At 36.0% G+C, this 22,359-nt stretch overlaps 1 protein-coding gene across 1 annotated transcript; it reads right to left on the bottom strand.

The window, feature by feature from the left end:
- Nucleotides 1-792: 792 nt before the first annotated feature.
- Nucleotides 793-17,047, bottom strand: fermt1 (FERM domain containing kindlin 1). The gene is made up of 15 exons (XM_052095804.1): nucleotides 16,985-17,047; nucleotides 14,440-14,598; nucleotides 12,698-12,931; nucleotides 11,988-12,122; nucleotides 11,581-11,770; nucleotides 9,716-9,818; nucleotides 9,417-9,524; nucleotides 7,979-8,110; nucleotides 7,539-7,588; nucleotides 5,664-5,788; nucleotides 5,474-5,580; nucleotides 4,845-5,069; nucleotides 2,275-2,399; nucleotides 2,028-2,169; nucleotides 793-1,909 (listed from the first exon to the last, which is right to left on the bottom strand). The coding sequence occupies exons 2-15, from the start codon at nucleotides 14,588-14,590 to the stop codon at nucleotides 1,736-1,738; spliced, it is 2,001 nt and encodes a 666-aa protein (XP_051951764.1). The 5' UTR covers nucleotides 14,591-14,598; nucleotides 16,985-17,047; the 3' UTR covers nucleotides 793-1,735.
- Nucleotides 17,048-22,359: the final 5,312 nt, after the last annotated feature.

Raw genomic sequence — 22,359 nt, 5'->3', positions numbered from 1 at the left:
CGACTAGTTGGTCACAGATAAGAATAAGACATGTATTGTACAGCCACAGTACTTTTTATAAGGGTAAACAGTCTAATTTATTGCACGTACAAGAGAGTTTGTCCTAGAACATGGGTGGGGTACGTCAGGCCTTGGGCCGTATAAGGCCCAAAAGACCATTTTACCCAACCCACGAGGCCAATTGAGAAATAATTTGAAAAGCATAAAATGGCCTTGCTTGAATTAACCTGAAAAAAATTCCTTTCAAATAATGTTTAAAAATAATTTTAAATGATAACAACACAAAATATTGTATTATAGACAGACCTTTTAGTGTATTTGGTGTGTGAGCATCCATTAATTTCAACCCACAATCAGAAATTGCAAGTATGGCCTGCGAATAATTTCATAAATACTCAAATGGCCCTTAATGGAAAAAATGTTCCCCACCCCTGTCCAAAAACTAATATATATATGCTTTATGGTTATTATCATAACCATATTATTGGAATTACCCTTTATGATAAATAGACATGCAAACATACACTATTAAGACTGCATTCATTGCTATTATGCAGAAGTTTGTGGCAATTTATGATCATAAATCAAAACTGATTTTCATCAAACTTGAATGACAGAATTGACCTTACTTCCACAAGATTTTTTGAAACACATTTAAAAGATTCTGTGACTATATTGTTTTCGTACAAACATTTATAAAACAGTTATAGGATTTGCCAAACCGTCAGTGCTTCAGTATGAGATTCAGAGAAAAAGACAAAACATGTCAAAATGAAAGAGATTTATTTAGACTATTGCCAGATTTCCCAGTCAACATACTCAATGAAAGCAAATATTATACAGTACTGAACTTCAACAGGAATGAACACACAAACTGATAAAAATGCATACCTTAAATGCACTTTAAGTCGCTTTTGGATAAAAGCATCTGCCAAATGCATAAAATAATAATAATAATAATTTGAAATTTGTTGCTGTGTATAATGTAAACTTGTGGACATGTTTAGCTTTCATTTGACGTTAACTTACACTCATGTACACATTTATCTAATAAACAATAAAAAATAACTTTGTCTGTACCCTACTTAGGTAAATCTTCAAAGAAACCTACAGTGCTAAACATGCAACTTATATCCCACATTAGTTACACAAATTCATGTACATAAATGTGCTGTGACTTATGTACAATGTACAGATGTAAAAACAACTCATTGAGATGGCAAAGACTAGCAATTGAAAAAAAAAAAAAAAAAAAAATGGACCCACTTTATATTAGGTCTTTAACTACTTGATATAATGCACCTATTATGCACATACTTGTTGTTAAATTTTATTAAATTCAATCACATATGTAATTACACCATTAACTTTACCTCTAACCCCTAAACCAACCCATACCTCAAACTCCTGTTAGTACATATTAAGGTTTAATTTATATAGTGCCTTTTTCAGAGCTCAAGGACGCATTACAATAGTAACACAAAAATACATAAACAATAAACAGTCACAAAAACACAGTTCAGATAGTACAGTCATTGAGAGTGAATACATAACACATTAAGACAAAGTAGTTAAAGACACCTAATATAAAGTAGCCACAAAAATCTCTGTTAAGCAATATATTTAAAAACTTTAAAAAAAAAAAAACCTCTATAAAATTATGAATACATTTTATTCTTGCTTCACTGAAACACTAAAGATCCAAGTCTCAGTTCAGATGTTTGATGATTTGGGCTCAGTCTTGTCCTCCGGTAAGTTTGTGGAAGAGTTCTTCATCTAATGTTTCATTCTGGTCTTTTGAGCGTGTTGAAAGGAAAATGTATCCTCCGATGTACTCGTGAACCACTTTGCAGTCGCAACTTTGGCAGGAGAAAGCTATCGACATGCTCTGGTCGAACTCAATTGCCACCTGAAACAGAAATGAAAATTTAAATGCTCACAGATCATATTTGATTTGTGGCACCAGCCACAAAAATGTCTCAAAACGTCTAGTAAAAAAAAAGGGTTTTCTTTCTGGTTTTGATTACCTGTCTAATCTCCCAGTTGACATTCCATTGTTTCATATTGGAGTACCTCCAGGTGGTGACTGGCAGACCAGTTGACATGTCAATGCGGATCAGCCTGTTGTAGGAAATTCCCAGGATGTCATCTTTCTTGCTTCCTCTGAATCTATGGCATACAAAAACTATGATTTCAGACATCTTTGTTCCAGGACTCATAACTCATTCCCTTGAGTACTCCCCCAAAAGTCAATCTGATGTTCAGCAAGGTTACCTGACAATGTAGTACTTGATGCCGAATTCTGGCAGGGACTGCCACGCTTTGATGAAACGCATTTTGGCCTCCATGAGAGACAGCTGGGAAATATTGTGATGGACCTCCAAGATTCGTGTGGTCAGCTGAAATGTGAAGAATAAGTTTAAAGGTTTGGACCCACCTACTTATTCTTTATTAATACTATTTTCTGCATTTTAAAATCATAGTGAAGGCATCAAAACTATGAAAGAACTTAAATGGAAGCGTGGGAACAATGTAAAGACCAAAAAATTTTAAACAAATCAATACAATACTATATTTTATCTACTTCAAATAGGGATACATAAGACTAATCGACTAATAGAATAATCATACTGCACCAGCTAGTCGACTATTAAAAACACTAATCTAAAATCGCAAATGTATTTTCCGTTGTGCATTTGTCCTTTATTTCCATCTGAATCTCTCACCAAATCTCACTGTAACAATTGAGTCCACCTGGGGCGCTGTGGAAGTGCGTCATCGAGGTGTTGGGTCTAAGTGATGCAATACTTCTAAAATTTTGATTCTTGTTAAATTCTTCTCTATCGGTATTCAGTTCTTGTTGGAGAATACCAATGGACAAGGATTTGCTATTATGGTGGAAAGGAAATGCGAAGTGGTACAAGAAACTCGGAAGCTTATCAGACCAGTATGTATGTTACATATCTGAACATGGGCAGAGCGCATTTTATAAAAAGTTAACTTTCACCACTTGTTTTTCTGAATAATAACATGTAAAAACTAGGGCTGTCGATTTAACACATTAATTCAGTGCGATTAATTTGACAAAAAATAACGCGTTATTAATTAATCACATGCCCACGGACCATAATAAGGAAGATTCCTGAGAAATGCAAGCTTGTAATACCACCTGTTTACTCCAGAGGGCAGTAAGAGAAATTTCAGCTGTATGAGCAACATGCAGTTTATACAGTAAAGAAAACACTTCAGTAGGCAGAACAACAAACATGCGTTACGTTCTTGCGTTCAAAACACTCGAAGGAGCGCAAATGCGAACTAAGGGATCTCAAGATGTGTTTAAAGATTGAGTATTAAACTATATTTAACTTGACACAGTGACCTAAACATTTAAAATTTATGACGCAACACACACGAGACGTCTGACGTAGGTGTAAATTGATGGGCCCTTAAACAAGCCCTCATAATAAATCTCGAACTGATTGACAAATTCACTTGTGAATTGGATTGCTGTGAACTGTATGCCAATGATTGACTTATGATCAATAATATGGTAGTAAACAATACATTGTAGTCTAAAGCCACTTTTTATATTGTCTTATCAATGATTAACTCTTCTGCTACAAGAATGTAATGCATTTTAATTATCTGAATATTTTGTATATATTTATAAATACATATATTGTTATATGAGGGGCTTTCTCAGCAAATATTTGTATACGCGATTAATCGGGATTAATTAATCAGGACACAATGTAATTAATTTAATCGATTGACAGCCTTAGTAAAAACATAAAAATGTGATAGCATGTAAACAGTAGACAATAGAAGTTTATATATGCGAGTTACCCTAATGCCATCAGTTTTGGTTTCTATGTAAGCTCTAGGTGAGTGCAAAGGTGTTTTTTACTGTTATTTATTTATTTTTCATTATTAATGCATATAGTTCATTTAATTTTTCCCCCAAAAGAAAAGCATAGTTTAAGTTATCTCAATTTGAATCTCTTCTTAGTAACGTTTGTGAATAAAACAAAATATAAATTTCACGTACGTGCCATACCTGATATTTTTAACTGACATTTTAATTTACGAGTAATCGATTGCTAGTTTTTTGTGGGATAGAGTACTCAACTACAAAATTACTTGAAAATGCCCATCCCAAGTACCCAACCTTTGTTTATATTTTGCAAATTCTATGTATTCTCTCAACTAACTTCACGAGGCCTTTTAACAGTATTAAAGGAGATCCCATGTATGATGGACACTTGTTGAAGGCTTTTCCTTCAAACTCATCCATTTAAACAAGTAGGTAAATAATTATAAATCACATACAGTTTCTACAAAACAGATTTCAAGCTAAAAACAGAGTATAAACCTTTAGATCTGTGGTATTTAAGATCACGAGGGACATAAATTCAGCCAAGTGCATCCAAATTTATGACAAGGGGGGAAACACTTTACAATAAGGTTCCATTCATTAACATTAGTTAATGCATTAGGTATCATGAACTAACAATGAACAACATATATTTTCAGCATTTATACATTTTTGTTAATGTTAGTTAATAAAAATACATTTGTTCATCATTAGTTCATAGTGCATTAAGGAATGTTAACATAAACAGCTTTTGATTTGAAAGTATTGCTTATTGCTAGTTCATGTTAACTAATTTTGTTTACTAATGCTAACAAATGTAACCTTATTGGAAAGTTTTACCAATGTATGTCTTTTCATAGCAAGGTATGCAATAATGCCAGCACAGATCTAACATAACCAACGTTGTCAACATGGCACAAAGATAATGAATACTTCAAGCCACAGCTTGTCCATTGTGTGGTAATTTCACCTGTTTAGTCTTGTACTTCTTTGCATATCTTGGAGAAACGAAGCACTCAGCATTCATCTCCATGGACTCCACGTCAGGTGCTGCCTGGCCTGGAGGAGGCGCCAGACTCTTCATCTGCAGGAAAGACTGGATGTTCTTCACTTCTGTGCGGTAGGAGCTGTAGGCCATCGTCTTCCCTTTAGATGCCAAAATGCAGGCAGCTTTCCATTTAGCATACTGCGTTTCCTGTTTTGAGGTGACATTTATTTGGAATTTAATGAAAGGCTTTGTTCACACTTTATTTTACAAATCTTTAAGTCTGACTGATTACACCATTTTGTGAGGAAATGTAATCTGATCTATTTGTTCAGACAGTGTAGTCAATGTCCAATGTATCTAGATTGGTTGCTACAGATATGATGTTGTATGCTTTTCCAAAAAAATCTAATTTGGTGGTTTGGCTTGGGTTTGTAAAAATCTGATTTTGTATTTTTTATTTTTTTTTATTTTGCTGAAATGATAAACTTACAGCCGTACACAATTTCTAGCATAAAACTTTCAGTATAACTAGACATAAATAATGCTTACTTAAACAATATTGTGCTTACCACTATTGTGCTTTAAAGAGGTTCAGATATACGCAAACTCACATTTTCACAGCGAATATAAACCTCGTTCATCCCGTCGGCCACTGGCAGTAACAGCTTCAGGCCAAACTTCCTCTCGGTCACATTGACATCTGGGATAACCTCACATCCTGTACAATTAATGATATGCATTAACACTCTGAAGGATTAGTTTTAATGAAACTAATGAACTTCTCTCTGATTGGCTGCTCACCTCGTAGATGAAGTTGCTCAATTGGTTCCTTATTCGCAGACTCTTTGTTTTTGAAATATGAAATGGTGGTATCTCTAAAAACAAACCAGTACTCCTTATACGGCTTTAACGTCAGTCGTTTGGGCCTGTAGAGCAATGACGTGAAAAGATATGTAAATACTGCAATATATAATTTGTCTTATTGTAGATTTGGACACAGATAACACCGGCCTGTAACAGAAACAATGACCACTAACCAAAAAGTGCAAAAAATATAACATTTTTACCATGTTATTTTTTTGAGCACGTACCATGGTAATTAAATTATCTTTTTAAATGCCAAGTAAATACCATGGTATATAAATAGGGTAATCATTCAATCCCATCACATTTAGGTCATTGACAAATACGGTTATACGAGGTAATACAACTTTGAAATATTTAAAAATCTTGTTTAAAACACATCATATTTGTAGACATGCAATCTTTGAGTTCATGTTGTATTTACAAATTTATGAAAAACATTTATAGGATTTTCCAAAAAAAAATTTATTATTTAATGTCATGTGGTGTAACCCATCAAGTAAAAGGTATTAAAATAGCTTCCTGGGGGCCTGGGTAGCTCAGTGAGTCAAGACGCCGACTACCACACCTGGAGTCGTGAGTTCGAATCCAGTGCATGCTGAGTGACTCCAGCCAGGTCTCCTAAGCAACCAAATTGGTCCAGTTGTTGGAGAGGGTAGAGTCACATGGGGTAACCTCCTTGTGGTTCTTGCTCTCGGTGGGGCGCGTGGTGAGTTGTGCGTGGATTCCACGGAGAATAGCATGAAGCCTCCACACGCACTGTCTCCGCGGTAACACGCTCAACAAGCCATGTGATATGATGCGTGGATTGACGGTCTCAGACACAGAGGCAACTGAGATTCGTCCTCCACCACCCGGATTGAGGCGAGACACTACGCCACCATGAGGACTTGGAGCGAATTGGGAATTCGGGGGGAATTGGGGAAAAATGGGAGGGGGAACAAATAATAAAATAGATCCATTGCACATTAAACACACGCAACTTAATCATTATATTTCAAAAACGTTTTCAAACATTTTTTTCAAGGTGAAGTTCTCGTGGTTACACCAAATGATCCGAGCAAAATGTGCCTTTTCATAAAAAAAGTTGATATGAAAAAATTATTATTTGTTTTAAAATTTCTCATGCCACCATTTCGTTTTCAAGAATTTCAGCAATTTCAGAGACTTTTACTTTGAACCACATTTTAAAAAAAAATTACTTTAAGCCCCAGAAAAAAATATCAAAATTACTTTGAACTCGGTAATAAAACATGTTCATCATAGAAGAGGTGAATTCAAGTCATTTTTTTGATTTATAAAGTATGTTAGAATAATTTATTAGATGTGGACAAATTAGCATCATGTCATTAACCCATATATCAAAATACAATCACAGTCATTTTTGAGTAAGGGTTGCCTCTGTTACAAGATTGCAAATCCTTAGATTTGCATTTATAATCAACGATGATTGTCTGAGTGTTTTTTAAAGACCACCCCTTACTAAATTGGGAACAACACTACCTATAGTGTTGTGTTGTGTAACTACTATAATGTGTATTAAATCTATTTATTATTATTTTAATGTTTTATTTTTTATGTTTTTGTCTGTATTTTAGGAAAAATCTGATTTTGATCTGGTGTGTTGGGGGCACGAGTTTCCAAAAAGTTATTTTTCTGTTAATGTGCATTATTTTACTATGTAAAATTACTTTGTAATATAATGTTTTTTTGTTTTTTACAACTTAAAAAAAAAAAAGATTGAAAAATCTGAAAAATAATTGGTTTAATCTGCAGAGAGACATAGAAAGTTTTAAACACTCTTAAACTCACCTAAACAATTTAAGTGTATCTTCCAGTTTTGGAATGTCAGTGATGTCTTCCTGAGAGAATGAAATGCAAAAGTTAAAACACATGTAACTGATGTCCTCTTACATCACAAAATGGAAAGATTTACCTACAGTATATTTACACCTCACACAGAATCATCTTGAAGATACTGTACTGATAAAGAGAAATAGTTTGCTTGGTGTAATGTCTTAAGAACTATTGTGCTTATATAAAATAACTACATAAAAAGATATATACACTTGTATAAATCTCAGCCTGACTGATTGCAATTATAATAATCTGAAAGCTAAAAGGTAACCTTTTATCAGCTGACCCCAAAAATGACGGATATTAATTGAATTCAAGTACCATTGAAAAGCCAACGTCTTTCAGATGAATATCAATCGAAAACTAAGTCATCATATCATAAAAATTATAGACACCAGGATCTTATCGGCGTTCCGTCCTTCCAGTGTAGATTCTAAATTTGAGAGCGCCGCCTCTACTTCATCAATCTCTGGTTCATTGGAATCAGTCAGTGGCTCCGTTGTCAAGGTCAATTTACAGATGTGATACTAAAAGAGATTCAAGTATTTTACATTAGTAGCGGCAATTTAGATGCATTCTAACAAAATAGAAACAGTGACTCATTTGTTTACTTAATAATTAAGTGACTCGTACTAATTTAAGTCCTAATTCAATAACTTAAACCAGGGACTCCAAGCATTCCAGTATCTATTAAAAGAGAAGTGTGTAATTTCTGCACCACTAATGGCAATAAAAGGAATTGAAGAAATAATTATTGTTTTAAAACAGGTTTCCCAAGCACTCCTGCCATTAGCAGACATAACAAAAACATAGTCCAAAACCAAAACTCACGTCACTGGCTGAGACATACATGCAATGTTTTGAAAGAGCCACAGACTTTATATTCTTCAGAAAGTGTACTTGCTTACATGTAGTTGTCTATTCCAATTATATTGGAATTGGATATTTAACATAAAAATTACACACTTTACCTTTAAATTGCAAGTTATTTAAAAAGGTAGTTTGTTAATGGATTCTTATGGTGCCAATTCAGTGAATAACTAATTAAGTAGATTACAAACTTTACTACACAGAACCCTCAAACAAAAAAAAAACCTTGTAGGTTTCAATGACTAGTAGTTACGCAACACCACTCAATGCAGGAGTCTGAACTCAACTGTACCACCAATAAATGTGCACATTTGATGACAAAACAAAACAGTGGGGTAAAATCCCATAATCTCAATTGCAATAATGCATAATTCTTTCCTCGTAGGGTGTGAAATCCTACTCTTGTCAGCTCTCTATCTCCATGGAATGTTCCCTCTTTTTGTTCAGACACATATCCGTTCATCCAGCATACCAAACAGGTTTTCTCTCATGAACGAACAGCCACACAGTATGCCAGCTTTATATATCACAATGCCGATTATAGAGAATTATTACCATAAAATCACCATGTATGTCCAGATTATCTGATATAATTTGTACAAACGCACTTAAATCAGGTTCTCATTTGGTTGATTCCGTTGTGTTCATCTATGCTTTCTAAAACAGACTGCATATTTTAACTTTATCTTCTGTGCGAGGTGTGGAATGTTACATCCTTTGTCCTCAAAGTAATTTATCTCATAGCTTCAGGCAAATAAAGAAGGCACCAAAGGATTCACAGCAATTCAAAACCATCTGAGAAACGTCATGACACTAAATACTACGATACATTAAAGCATTCTTTTTTGGAGAAACCAAGTAACAGCCAATGACTGGGATCATTTTTCTTGATCTTTGTAGCTCTGAAATAAACTGAAGAACAGAAATACATGGGATTAATAGAGTTGTGTATGTGTTCTGTACCTGCAGGGAAGCAAACATGAGCATCTCTTCTTCAGTACAGTCTATTTCCTCCAGAAGAATGGCCCAGCGAGCCTGTTCATACAACTGAGTAATTCTGACTGCATCATACTACGAGAAGAGAGAGACAGACACCACACACACACACACACGCGCGCACACACACGCGCACACACACGCACACACACTGGTTTATTCACACTGGCCTGTCTATAAGGATAACCAGTCAAAATTTACTGAACTTCATTTGAGAATAACATTTTTGTTTAATTTGTAAAAATTTAAGTCCAAACTATTTTTACCTTAGGGTTGAGGTCAAAGAAACAGTGGTACTTAAATCGCAGCAGAAGTCTGTCATTTTCCTGAATCCCTTGTTCCATCAGTGAGCGAGAGGAGTCCAACCACCTGCCAGACAAAGTCTCCATTATATAACCAAAGATATATCGGCCAGCCAATAAACAGACCGATATTTAGACAGGTCAATAAACACATATATATCGGCCAGGCCAATAAACTGACCGATATATCAGCCAGGCCAATAAATAGACAGATATATAGGCCAGGCCAATAAACAGACTAAAATATCAGCCAGGCCAGTAAACAGACCGATATTTAGACAGGTCAATAAACAGACATATATATCGGCCAGGAAATAAACAGACATATATATCGGTCAGGCCAATAAACAGATCTATACATCAGCCAGACCAATAAATAGACAGATATATTGGCAAGGCCAATAAACAGACCGATATATCAGCCAGGCCAGTAAACAGACTGTAACGCAGTTCAATGGAAAGGAGGCGGCAAGAACTGGCCTGGCGATATAAACAATATTTTAATGATTAACTTAAACAAAAGACAAACACACACACATAACGGACATGTCCGTAAACTATCTCTCTCTCTCGTCGCACCACCGTCCGCAATCGGCCTTTATCCCTCTGGGAGGCTTAATTAGCCTGATAAGGGACCTGGTGTGTATAATCACGACCCGGCCCCACCCTCCACCCTGTCACATAGACCGATATTTCTACAGGTCAATAAACAGACCGATATATCGGCCAGGCCAATAAACAGACAGATATATTGGCCAAGCCAGTAATCAGACTGAAATATTAACCAGGCCAGTAAACAGATTGATATTTCGACAGATCAATAAACAGACATATATATCGGTCAGGCCAATAAACAGACTGAAATATCGGCCAGGCCAACAAACAGACCGATATATCGGCCAGGCCAATAAACAGACTGATTTTTCGACGGGTCAATAAACAGACATATATATCGGTCAGGCCAATAAACAGACCGATATATCGGCCAGGCCAAAGAAACAGGTTGATATATCAGCCAAGGGTGCATTTCCCAAAACTATCGTTAGCCAACTATGGTCGCAGTAGCATCGCAATTTCGCGCTCTGTTCTAAGAAGTCCTTGGAAGGCGCGTATGCGCAAACCTAGTTGTCATGGCAACTGAATAAACAAAACCTCGCCTGGTCAATATTTACTCGTCATCAGAATAAGGTAAATGCCCTGTCTTTTGTAATCTATTGTGCTGTAGGTGTTTTGGGTTTAGTTTTCAAACTGAATGATATCAACATTGAACATTATTATATATTTTTTTATTAATTAGAAGATAAATTCCATGTAGGGATACATACAGTAGTCCCAACAAGCATTTTCTTATTTTAAATGAAACTGTGTTTTTTTAGTTGGCAGATCTTATTGAGTTGGTCATTTAAAAGTAGATCATCACACAAAAAAGTGTGGGCACCCCTGGCTTAGATTGATCGTTATTGGGAAACGCAGCCCAGGCCAATAAACAGACTGATATTTGGCCATTTTGAGATTATTGCCATTGGCCAATAACCAAGCCTGCTTTGGCCAGTTAATACAAGCGCTAACTCTCCCTTGTGTCAGTTCCAAAATCTACCAACAGCCTTCGGCCACACTTCTCTATAGAAACAGTATTGTATCGCCAAAAAACGTATCTACTGTATTATTAAGAGCATGTTCTGTCTTATACATTGACTTTGTTAACTTCTGTCTATGTTCCGACTTGATTCCATGTATCACTGTTTCTGAGAACTTTGTAGACTTCACTGCCCAGTGCATTAGAGTAAATTAATCTCCTATGGTAAAAGTTGTCCATGTATTCCTCTTACCCTGCATTAATGGCTGCTCTGTCCTCGAGAGTAAGAGATTTGTATAGTTTGGCCAGTTCCTCTGGTGGCAGGTTGGGCTGGCTGGCCGTCAGGGGATTCTCTCCAAACCACAGACTGGTGGCAGATGCTGGCGACCCGCTGTCCGGGTCATAGGTTGGTGTCATGGTTTTACTATACAAACCAAGGGCTCCTGTAGAAAGTACACATTTTTACTTGTAAATTATTAATAATTTAAACTTCCATGTTCATCTAAATAAAAGAGTTGCTAATCATCCAGTATATAATTCTGGATTTATAGCAATCTACAGGATCTCCTCAAAATGTAGAAAGAGAAATATTATTATTCATACAAATCGTCTTTCACAAACAATATCATTGCCACCTCTCAATCAAATAGTTGTAAATACCTGCTGCCATTCCACTGGCTATGTCCATGTTTAATATCTCATCAATAGCTGATTCTGCGCCCTTGTCTTTTTTCTTTTTCTTCTTTGGTTCATCTGTTGGTTTCAGTAGAGACAGTTCTTCAGATCTTCTAATGTCTGTGAACAGAGACAGCAATGCTCAAAAGATAAAGTCCCAAAAGATCAAATGGTAAAACAAATGAACATGTACAAAAATGAGATGTAAAACTGAAGAAACGCCAATATTCGAATACAATTTTCCAACATTTTATATTTTTGGTTCAGGGCTATATATAGCTTAATCTAATTCTGTCTAGTTTTCGAAAGCTTAATCTAAACTGTAGCTCTATTTTGTTTTCAAAAGTTAAGTTTCGAAATCTAGCTCCATCTACTTTTAAAGGACACAATGCTTATAACATATCCTACAAGGTTTGTTTTGAATCTTCACAACACATCTCACTGTTTGCAAGAGTTGATTGAATATCTTAATTAAGATTTCACAAAGTATCCACAAACAAAATAACACAAATCTGTGACAGAATTGCAGTGTATTATTTCAGATAGTTTTTACAATATATTTTTTGTACAATTTATTTCATATTAAAGTTTCATATTAAAGTTTCATTTAACTGCAGTAGAAATGTATCATTTTATAATATAATGAAAATTATATTTTAATAATATTTTCCTTTCCAGCAGTGTTATGCTCTTACTGAGTACTTTACAGATCTCTGCCACAGCTTTGAAGACCACAGCTGAGAAGCTAACAGAGAGTTTGATTGTCTTCATGTTGGGCAGCTGTAGGCAGAGGGGTTTGTGTTGTGGAGTGTAGCGCAGGTCAGCATCCGCCTGAACTCCATATTTATCCAGCGTCCAGTGAGTCTTCAGCAGCCAGCAGCTCTTCTGCTCCCACCAGATGGCATGATCGGACCAGTCCTGAGGAGCCTCTGTCACACAACACATCATATTACATAATTATTGTACATTATAAACACCTCTTGTATCACTTTAATCATTTCCTTAATCTAACTGAAAGAGCTTTGCATTTACAATTTATTACATATAATTATTTGTAACAGGTTGCCTGTAACAGTGCTCTATAAATCAACTTTACAATAATAGTAATATTATATAATACTATAATATCATCTAAAGTGAGAATGGAATGACAAGGACAATTTCATGGTTTCATACAGTTCAAATGGGCTGAAAATGTTTATTTTGTAACATTATAATAATACGATTATAAATATCAATATTATAGTAATATAATTAGTAGTAGCAGTATTATTATTAGTAGTAGTATTGATGTTGTTGTTACTATCAAATATGAATTACCAGCACAGTATATTTAAAAACTAGTCAAATATAATTAATTTTGTATATATAATTTAATTCCTGATAAAAATCACTAAAATCGCTTTTAAGTGTAGTTAAACTGTAACATACTATAACACCAGCCAAAGTCAGTTCAAACCAGCCACTACCAGTAGTAGGCTACAAACATTACAAGACACTAAGGAAATTGTGGTTGAAGTGAATATATTTTTCATGACATCATCAGTATTCCATATAAACCTTGATGATTCCTTCTTACTCACATTTCCTTCATCCTCCCGATTATTATCTGACTATAATCTGACTCATTACATAATCACTGTCTACAAAACTTCTGAGGTGCCCCTACTTTTACACACCTACTATTACATTTAGTCTGCTTAACTAAATTCATGTATGACCAATAAAAGGTCTTCTAACAAACAAGCATAATAATTAGAGAGTTAACTGATGTGTCTAAAGAAAACCAAGATGTTTTCCTATTCCTTGCATATCTCTGGCTGGCCTAGTCACACAGTGAACTTCAGACCCTGTTGGCAAACAACACCGGAGTCAAAGAACAATAACTCAGAGCCAACGGCTATACAAAGGTATGCAGGGCAAACATGGGTGTATCTGCGTATCTCAACCATTGTTTAGGATTCTACGCTGAGCTCCAGTACACAGAACTGCACTGGGTGAACAGAAATACAATAATCACAATAATATAGATATTTTTGAATGCCTAACCCCACACCTATGTCTAAACCTTACCAATTCTCATCAAAATAAAAGATGTTACAAGCAGATAAATGTACAGTCACAATTATTTATTCTAAAAAATGACAAAAAAGCACTCTAAAAGGTATTACTGCTTCTGAAACCATCTGATAGCTTTGGTGAGGAACCAAGAGAAACTGAAGGGGTTAATCGCTGTCAGCATCAGAGTGACAATTACAATACGGTGACGTTTTGGGGGTGCAAGCATCGGACCAATGGTGATGTACTGGTGGTGCAGGCAAAAACTATAATGTCGTAGCATTATGAGAGTGTGTCGAATAAAGCACAGTCCTTTTTTGTAATGATTTCTTTGTGTTTTTAATATGCTTTAAAGCAGGGAATATTTCAAATTACTCACTGATCTTCTCCACGAGTTTGAGCATGAGTCCTCCAACATGTAGATCGCCCTTCACCCGTAATTTAAACCTCATACCCTCATCTCCCTCCCGTTGGTCCACCTGGATAGAGAGCTCCCAGGAGTTGTGTCCGTATTCTGCGGCAGTGACCATGATTCTGCCTGCAAGCACAAACACAAACTGAGAACCTAAACACTGCATCTGCATAATACAGTCTTATTTAGGAGTCTGACAGAGTGATGTGTCTATCAAACAATCAATCATATGTGGTAAATAGTTTATTCTGGGTGTGATTAGTATTTTATGCATGCATGAAAATACAGATTCATTCTGAAGAGGCATCCATAACAATACATCATAAATGCATTTTTTAATTTGTGGAACAGACAGAATTGGATTTAATTAATTAATTAATATTTATTCGCCTATTTAATACATTTCACTGGTACATAAAATTGTGACGAGGCAGGCGAGGAATGAGGATCTATATGCATCTTTATTAAAATAAACAAGAAAGCTCAGAATAAATCAAAACACAGGGAACCTAGCACAGAGCATAACAAAACATGCAAGAACTGACAAACTGGGGGAAACAAGGGCTTAAATACACAAGGGAAAACAAGGAACACCTGGAGAAACATACAGGGGAAAACCAATCAAAAAATGAAACTACAAAGAACTACAAAAACCTAACAGGAAACAGGAACTAAACAAGACCTTCAACATAAAAGCACAAAAACAAAAGACAACAGGGAATATGACAAAAATAAGTACATTTTAAAGTTATTTTTAGTACTATCAGATTTGTAAGTAAAAGTTACAGTATAAACCGAACATTATAAAATAGATTTACTCACTATATTCAATATTATGTCATGAAGTTGTCATGAGTAGACCTTAAAAATGTACTAATGGAAACTGGGCGCAAACACTTAATAAATACATGTTAAATACATCTTACTAGTCATTTTTAAAATCAGAGTATGCAAGAATAAGCCTTTAATATTTACTCAATACATTATCGAATGGTTAGAACATAACTTGTAATCAAGAGGTTATTCAAGTAACACAATTTGGTCTCAGGGGTACAACTGACAAAAAGTCTTCAGATGAATAGTACAGAGTTGTACATTTTTATATGGCTTATGTTTTAGATGCTGTCAATACAATGATACTGGATGTTTCATGTACACTTAACATATGCATACGAATGAGAACAGCCTGGAATCAGTTTTCACTTTCACTGTACGGAAAAGAGCAGCTCAGACATTCTGTAAAAATCTCCTTTTGTGTCCATATAATGTATATGGTCTCTAATGCTAACATGTCCTGAGAGCATACTCAACACAGGGAGTGACAGAGAAACCTATAGCTTCAGGGTGGAGGAGGGACGTGATTAAAGAAAAGGAGAGACATCAGCTTAAAATTCCTGACAAGCAGAGACATGACCAAAGGCAGTAAAAACCAGCAGAAACAACAGAATGATTCACACAAACTCATTCTGTTGGCTTGTACATCAAGAAACAACAAAGCACAGGTCTTAAAGTTAAAATCAGCACAGTACAGTCCACAGTGTAAACTAGGCAAAAACTAGAATTTTAGGCTTTTATGTTTGACCTAATAAGATAAGAAAGTAAAAGAGTGACAAGTTTCGCAACATTTTAATCCAATGGATTGTTGTCAGACACACGATAAATGGGAATATCGTAACAGTGTGCAAATAGCTTTCTTTGATTTATTGTAACATGCTTTGACCCGGCACCTTTCAAGGACAGGATGTATGTATTTGTACAGATGTTCAGACTCTTACTTCCAAAGCATGGCCGTGTAACATTTTGCATGATTTGCCTTTGTATTCTCTATATAAGTAGGCCTATTTAAAAATCAGGTTGGCCCACATACTAAAGAGTTTGGGGGTGGAGGATAGGATTTGGCTTCAGATTAGAAATAAGAGGCACTCTCTGAACTAACAAGACAAACTGTTTTTGCAGCCCCAGGGCAAACCTGCTAGGTGGGCATGTTAACATGTCCGCAGGGCATAGAAAATTGAGTTTACACCTCTCAGTTGTAAGACATGGATACTTTAAATGAATTTAAATCTACTCAAGTAGCAAATCATCAGATAAAGTCAACAGTATGTCATTGTTTTGCACTAATGCAGAGTGCAAACAAAAAACAGATATGATTGTTATGGATGTTAATACTTACATGCAGAATGATGCAACCAAAATGAATTATGTATTTGTTATTAACTGTATTTGTATTTTACACGAACCTTAGAAAAGCATGACTCGCATATCAAGAGGAACATATTCTGTTATACTTTATACAATAGTATTTGTTGTACTTTACAATAAAACAACACCTGGATGTCTTACTTTTCCCCCCAAGTATGACATGTAGGCCTGCTGAACAGGGTAAATGCAATATTGACCATTAAGGATCTAAATTAAAAGGCAACGCTTGAAAATGAACTGTCAAACCATTTTTAACGTCCAATCAAAGAAATAACTGTTAAAAATATTTTTTTAATGATTTTTCACTCACCTAAGGTGTGTTCCCAAAGTTTTTGCTTCGTAAAGTGAAACGGATCCTCTGTCCAGGTGTGTGGACTGGAAGAAACCCCGCCCAGTTTACAAAATTAAGAATCCTACTATAAGAAAGCTTCTCTCATTAATATTAATAGTGTCATTCTGCACTTCTTAAATAGGAAATGGGGGCGGAATCTCAAAAAGAGGGCGAGGTTACAAACCCCCTCCCCGGGGGCGTGATTACTCCGGAAGTGGTTTGTGCCAACTCCATAAGGGGCGTCATTACCACTTACTGTTAAGGCTAGGGAAAGCGCTAGGTTTGGGATTCCTTATGTCTTCAAAGGCGATTTGGAGCTCACGCCCTTTTTGGAGCAATGTCTGCAGCTCAACCCTTCTCGCAGTTCTCGCTGACCTTCCAATCGCTAAGGCTTTAGTCGTGAGGTAAGGATGACGTTGCGTTGTTACGTTCCAATGGAGGGCTTGGCTCATGAATATTAAAACCAGAGCCTTCGCCATAGTTGTTGTCGTAAATTCGCGCCCAGTCAGACAGTCAAGGAGGCCCCGTAACGGAAGTGACTAACTACAGCGGAACACTTTTCCTGGTTGTAATTGTTGTTCAAGTAATTATGACAACTAAATGACTAACATTTCTGTAGTGAGTGTACGATTTTTTCCAGTTCCAACCAACATTGACAATGATTGTTGATAACGTACCACCCTGAGGCATAAAGGAGATACATACAGTTTAGAGATATAGTGACCTCAAAAAAGTATTTGGACCTTTAGACCACACTTGGGGGTTTTCAGTCTTTCAGGACATGCAACCCCTCATTTGTCTAATATGAGCAGAGCCCCCCACCTCACACCAAAAAGAAATGTATTATAATACCTCCTTGGATAACACCCTTGATAAACCATTTGATGACAAACATTTAAATAAAAGGCTATAACTAAGGTTATGTTTGCTATATACTTGGCGATTCATAAAATATAGCTTAAAAATATTGGCAGTGTTTCATTTGTAAACGAAAATATGAACAAATCTTTAAAGTGAATCAATTGCTCACGTTCACTTTCATTGTTTCGGTCTTGATCGACATTTGTTTAGTAATGAATGCTTGAATCGATGACCAGTGACTCACTCATTACCAGTGTTGTGTGTAATACATTACTATGTAATTAATTACTGTTAGGGATTACTCTTAATTTTTAAGTAATTTAATTACAGTTACTTCTGATGTAATTGTGTTAAATACTTTATAGACAATAGAACAATTCCATATAAAACAATAGTGAATTTAACATCTAATATTAAAATGTATGTTTTCTAATTTAACGCTGCACCTTTAAATTCTTTGGCCGGTTCATGAATAATTGATTTGATTTGATATAATTTAGTTGAAAGAATTAAAAGAACAGTTTCATGTCAAACCTTTGTATTTTCCATCTGGTCGAGGTTGATAAGGGTATTAGAAATTAATTAGTAATAAGTAATGCAATTACTTTTCAGACAGAGTAATTAGTACAGTGATCTAATTTCACTGTAGAAGATGTAATTAGTAGTTAGTAATTAATAACTTTTTTAGAGTAACTTACCCAAAACTGCTCATTACACAAATTTTTCAAGACCCATTGGCGTAAACTTCAGAACTCATAAGTGAACGATTCTCTTTGGTAGACCCTAGTCAGTGGTTTGACTCAAGTTATTTGAATCTGTCGATAATATTTCTTAAGTTAAAGGTAATCGTGATGAAGAAGATGATGGTCCAAGCTGAATAATCACATTATTCATTACTATAGAAATTTGATTTATTGATCAAATTAATAAAGTTAAAACACACAAACATTGTTTGCCCTATGGCTTTATGTATGGGTTTCCACAAAAGCATAACACAATTTCTTAGGAACAATTTGCTAGCTTACAAGTTTTGACGGTGTTGTAGCTTGTTTGTCCAGCAGAGGTCAGGCTAGCTCTCTGGGGTAATAAAACGTCGTTTGATTGTAGAAGTTAAGTGAGATTGATAGCGTTTATTGACTTTCCCCACAAACAAAAAAGTACTCTTTGGATATAATACCATAAAATACCATTCGTTTTTAGGGACTCTGGAGTACCATGCAAATACAAAGGAGTATTCTAACGTACAGTTATTAATGCCATAGTACTTTATTGTGTAAAGTACTTCATGTTGCATAGTTCTGTATTTGGTGTCTATTTATTTTCAAGTCAAGTGGTTTTTATTGTCGTTTCAACCATATACAGTTAGTACAGTACACAGCGAAACGAGACAACGTTCCTCCAGGACCATGGTGCTACATAAAAACAACATAGGACAAACACAGGACCACATGAGACACAACTAAATAAAATACCTATATATACCTATATAAAATGCACGTGCAAACATGTGCAAAAAGTACGGGACAGTAGAGAAATTTCTGACAATGAACAGGACAATAGACACAGTGCAGCACCGACCAGTACACAGTAGTGCAAAAAGATGAGTTTCTAAAAACGTAAACATAACATACTATGAGATAATGTTCTATGCACATAGCAGTTATTGAGGTAGCAGACAGTTATAAAGTGACTGTAATTAAAGTGCAACTCAGGACACGTGTGTGTGTGTGTGTGTGTGTGTGTGTGTGTGTGTGTGTGTGTGTGTGTGTGTGTGTGTGTGTGTGTGTGTGTGTGTGTCAAACCAGTCTCTGAGTATTGAGGAGTCTGATGGCTTGGGGGAAGAAGCTGTTACACAGTCTGGCCGTGAGGGCCCAAATGCTTCGGTACCTCTTGCCAGACGGCAGGAGGGTAAAGAGTTTGTGTGAGGGGTGTGTGGGGTCGTCCACAATGCTGGTTGCTTTGCGGATGCAGTGTTTTTTGTAAATGTCTTTGATGGAGGGAAGAGAGACCCCGATGATCTTCTCAGCTGTCCTCACTATCCTCTGCAGGGCATATTTAGCTCATTGATTCTGTGAAACACAATGGGTGGAAACTGTAATATATATATATATATATATGATATATTCATTTGAAACAGTGACAAGTTAACCATTATCCCACAGAACCTTTTTATACTTTTTAGAATGAGTTTTTCTCTAGTGAAAACGGTAGGTGGTGCTGTACAGCTGGTGTTATGCCAGACTTTAGCCACAACTCCAGCCCAAGACTCACATAGTTTCTGTCTCCCTATGGGCATTATTTTATGGTTTGGTAAACCTAACACGAAATGAGGACTTGACCAAAATATCCAATGTCAAGGCTCAGTCTAAAGCCCTAAATATGTATTTTTAAAGCAGACTCCCATGGGAGAAGTTTCCTCTTACATGTGTACTAATCCAAACCATGTCCATAGCTTATAATCTTTTGTTTTCCCTGAAAAAAATCACTCAAGCAAAACTTAAACACTTGTGTTCGGATTTCTACACAAGACCAGTGAGAAATTTCATCATAAAGAGGAGGACAATGTTAAATCAGTGACCTGAACTTAAAGGAATATTCCGGGCTCCAGTACAAGTTAAGATCAGTCGACAGCATTTGTGGCATACTGTTGATTATCATTAAAATGTATTTTGACTCGTCTATTATTTTCTTTAAATGAAAGCAGGAATTGAGGTTACAGTGATGCACTTACAATGGAAGTGTATGGGGCCAACCTTTGGAGGGTTTAAAGGCAGAAATGTGAAGCTTATTTTATAAAAGTACTTACATCTTCTGTTCAAACTCATGTATTGTTTGAGGTGTGACGTTGTTTACATTGTCGTTTTATGGTCATTTACAGGGGTTTACAGTCATTTTATAGGGTTTACAGCATTATGTCATCACAGCAACAAAGTCGTAAAATTCTATACATGTTTACGCACATATTGTTTACATCTTGTGGCTCTACTTTTAATACAGTGAGTATTGTAACGTTTACTGATTGGCCCTATTCATTTCCATTGTAAGTGCCTCACTGTTACCTCGATTTTAGCATTTTTTTAAAGAAAAGTATGGACAAGACGTAATTAATTTTTGTGGTAATCAACATTATACCACAAATGCTATCAATTGAGATTAACATTTATAGTTTGATTTGCCATTCAGCGCTATCTTTGTCAAATAGAGAGGCTATTGTGTGGACGATTGGATCCTTCCCTAGCCAGTGTTAAAACTCAGGTCGGGTCCGATTGCGATCTAAAACCTAAATCCCTGTTCGGAATCCACACACGGAGGCCTCTGGGATCAAGCTACGCTCGCAGTGCACTCTTTCCCTAAGTGGATCAGTCCATTAAGAAAAAAGAAAAGAAAACTTTGTTGTTTACATCCTCCGTGTGACCTCATTTGACCTCTCCGCTCGAGCATTCCTGCCATAGTTTTGACATTTAAGCACAAGTACACGAGGTGGACAGTGAAAACAAGGCTTAATCACACCCAAAGGGCGAACGAGAGATAACAAAACATCTTCTTAACCTGAAAGTTCAGGGGGTGATGGATGCTCCCTCCATCTGCACATCAGCCTTTTTTTATGTACTCTTCTCGCCTTTAAAGACACATCTCTTCCTGTGAACTGGTGGGCGATTCTTTGAAAATGTTATTTTAATAGTTATAAACACTAGGATGGCCTCTCGAAGGTGGTTATTTCGTATGAACTTGAGGTCTAATGGTCAAAAAAGATTCCATTGAAAAGCATGAATCATAGCTGTCGCTTTTGGTGCAGGGATGCACGTACAGCCACAGGAAATGGAGCAAGTAAATACACAGGACAAGAACTGTACTCAACTTGTTGGTAATGTTACCGGAATGCCTATTAAGACAGGGCTGTTCTGTTCAGGCCAAAGCGGATGGTGACCAAATAGTCTCAAATCTAAACTAATTATGAATCTAAGAATACCTCCTGGAAACACATTTATTTTGGTTATCTTTTGTGTTGTTATTCTTAGCTGATGCATAACATGTTCACTGACGCATTTCTTCTTATCTACAGTACACGAAGATTTTAGGTAAAGGTCTAGTTTAAAACATGTCATGTATGTTGGTTTCACAAATTTTTGAAAATTATTTATAGCATTTTCATGTGAAGTAACCATAAAGGAAAATGTATTAAAGTACTTTTCTTGCATCTTGAATACATGAGAGTGTAAACAACTTAATCATTAATTTGTGGGGTGTTCCTGGTCAGCAGTGGTTAGTACCTACTGGCAGTGGTCAGAGGAGGGACAAATAACAAACCGGTGACAGGGTGTAAGGCGCCCACGGCTGATCGATGTACAAGGGCAGTGAAGGCTATCCTGTCTGGTCCGAACTGACAGAAGATCTGCTGTGGAACAAGTCACAGAAAACTTTAATGATGGTTAAGGAGGAATGTGTCACAACACACCCTGCTGCATATGGGGCTGCATCACCTTAGACCGGTC

The sequence above is a fragment of the Xyrauchen texanus genome, chromosome 28 (genome assembly GCF_025860055.1).
Source record: "Xyrauchen texanus isolate HMW12.3.18 chromosome 28, RBS_HiC_50CHRs, whole genome shotgun sequence".
Classification (NCBI taxonomy): Eukaryota; Metazoa; Chordata; class Actinopteri; order Cypriniformes; family Catostomidae; genus Xyrauchen; species Xyrauchen texanus.
The sequence above is the reverse complement of the archived record's forward strand: the minus strand, read 5'-3'. Positions and strand labels throughout refer to the sequence as shown.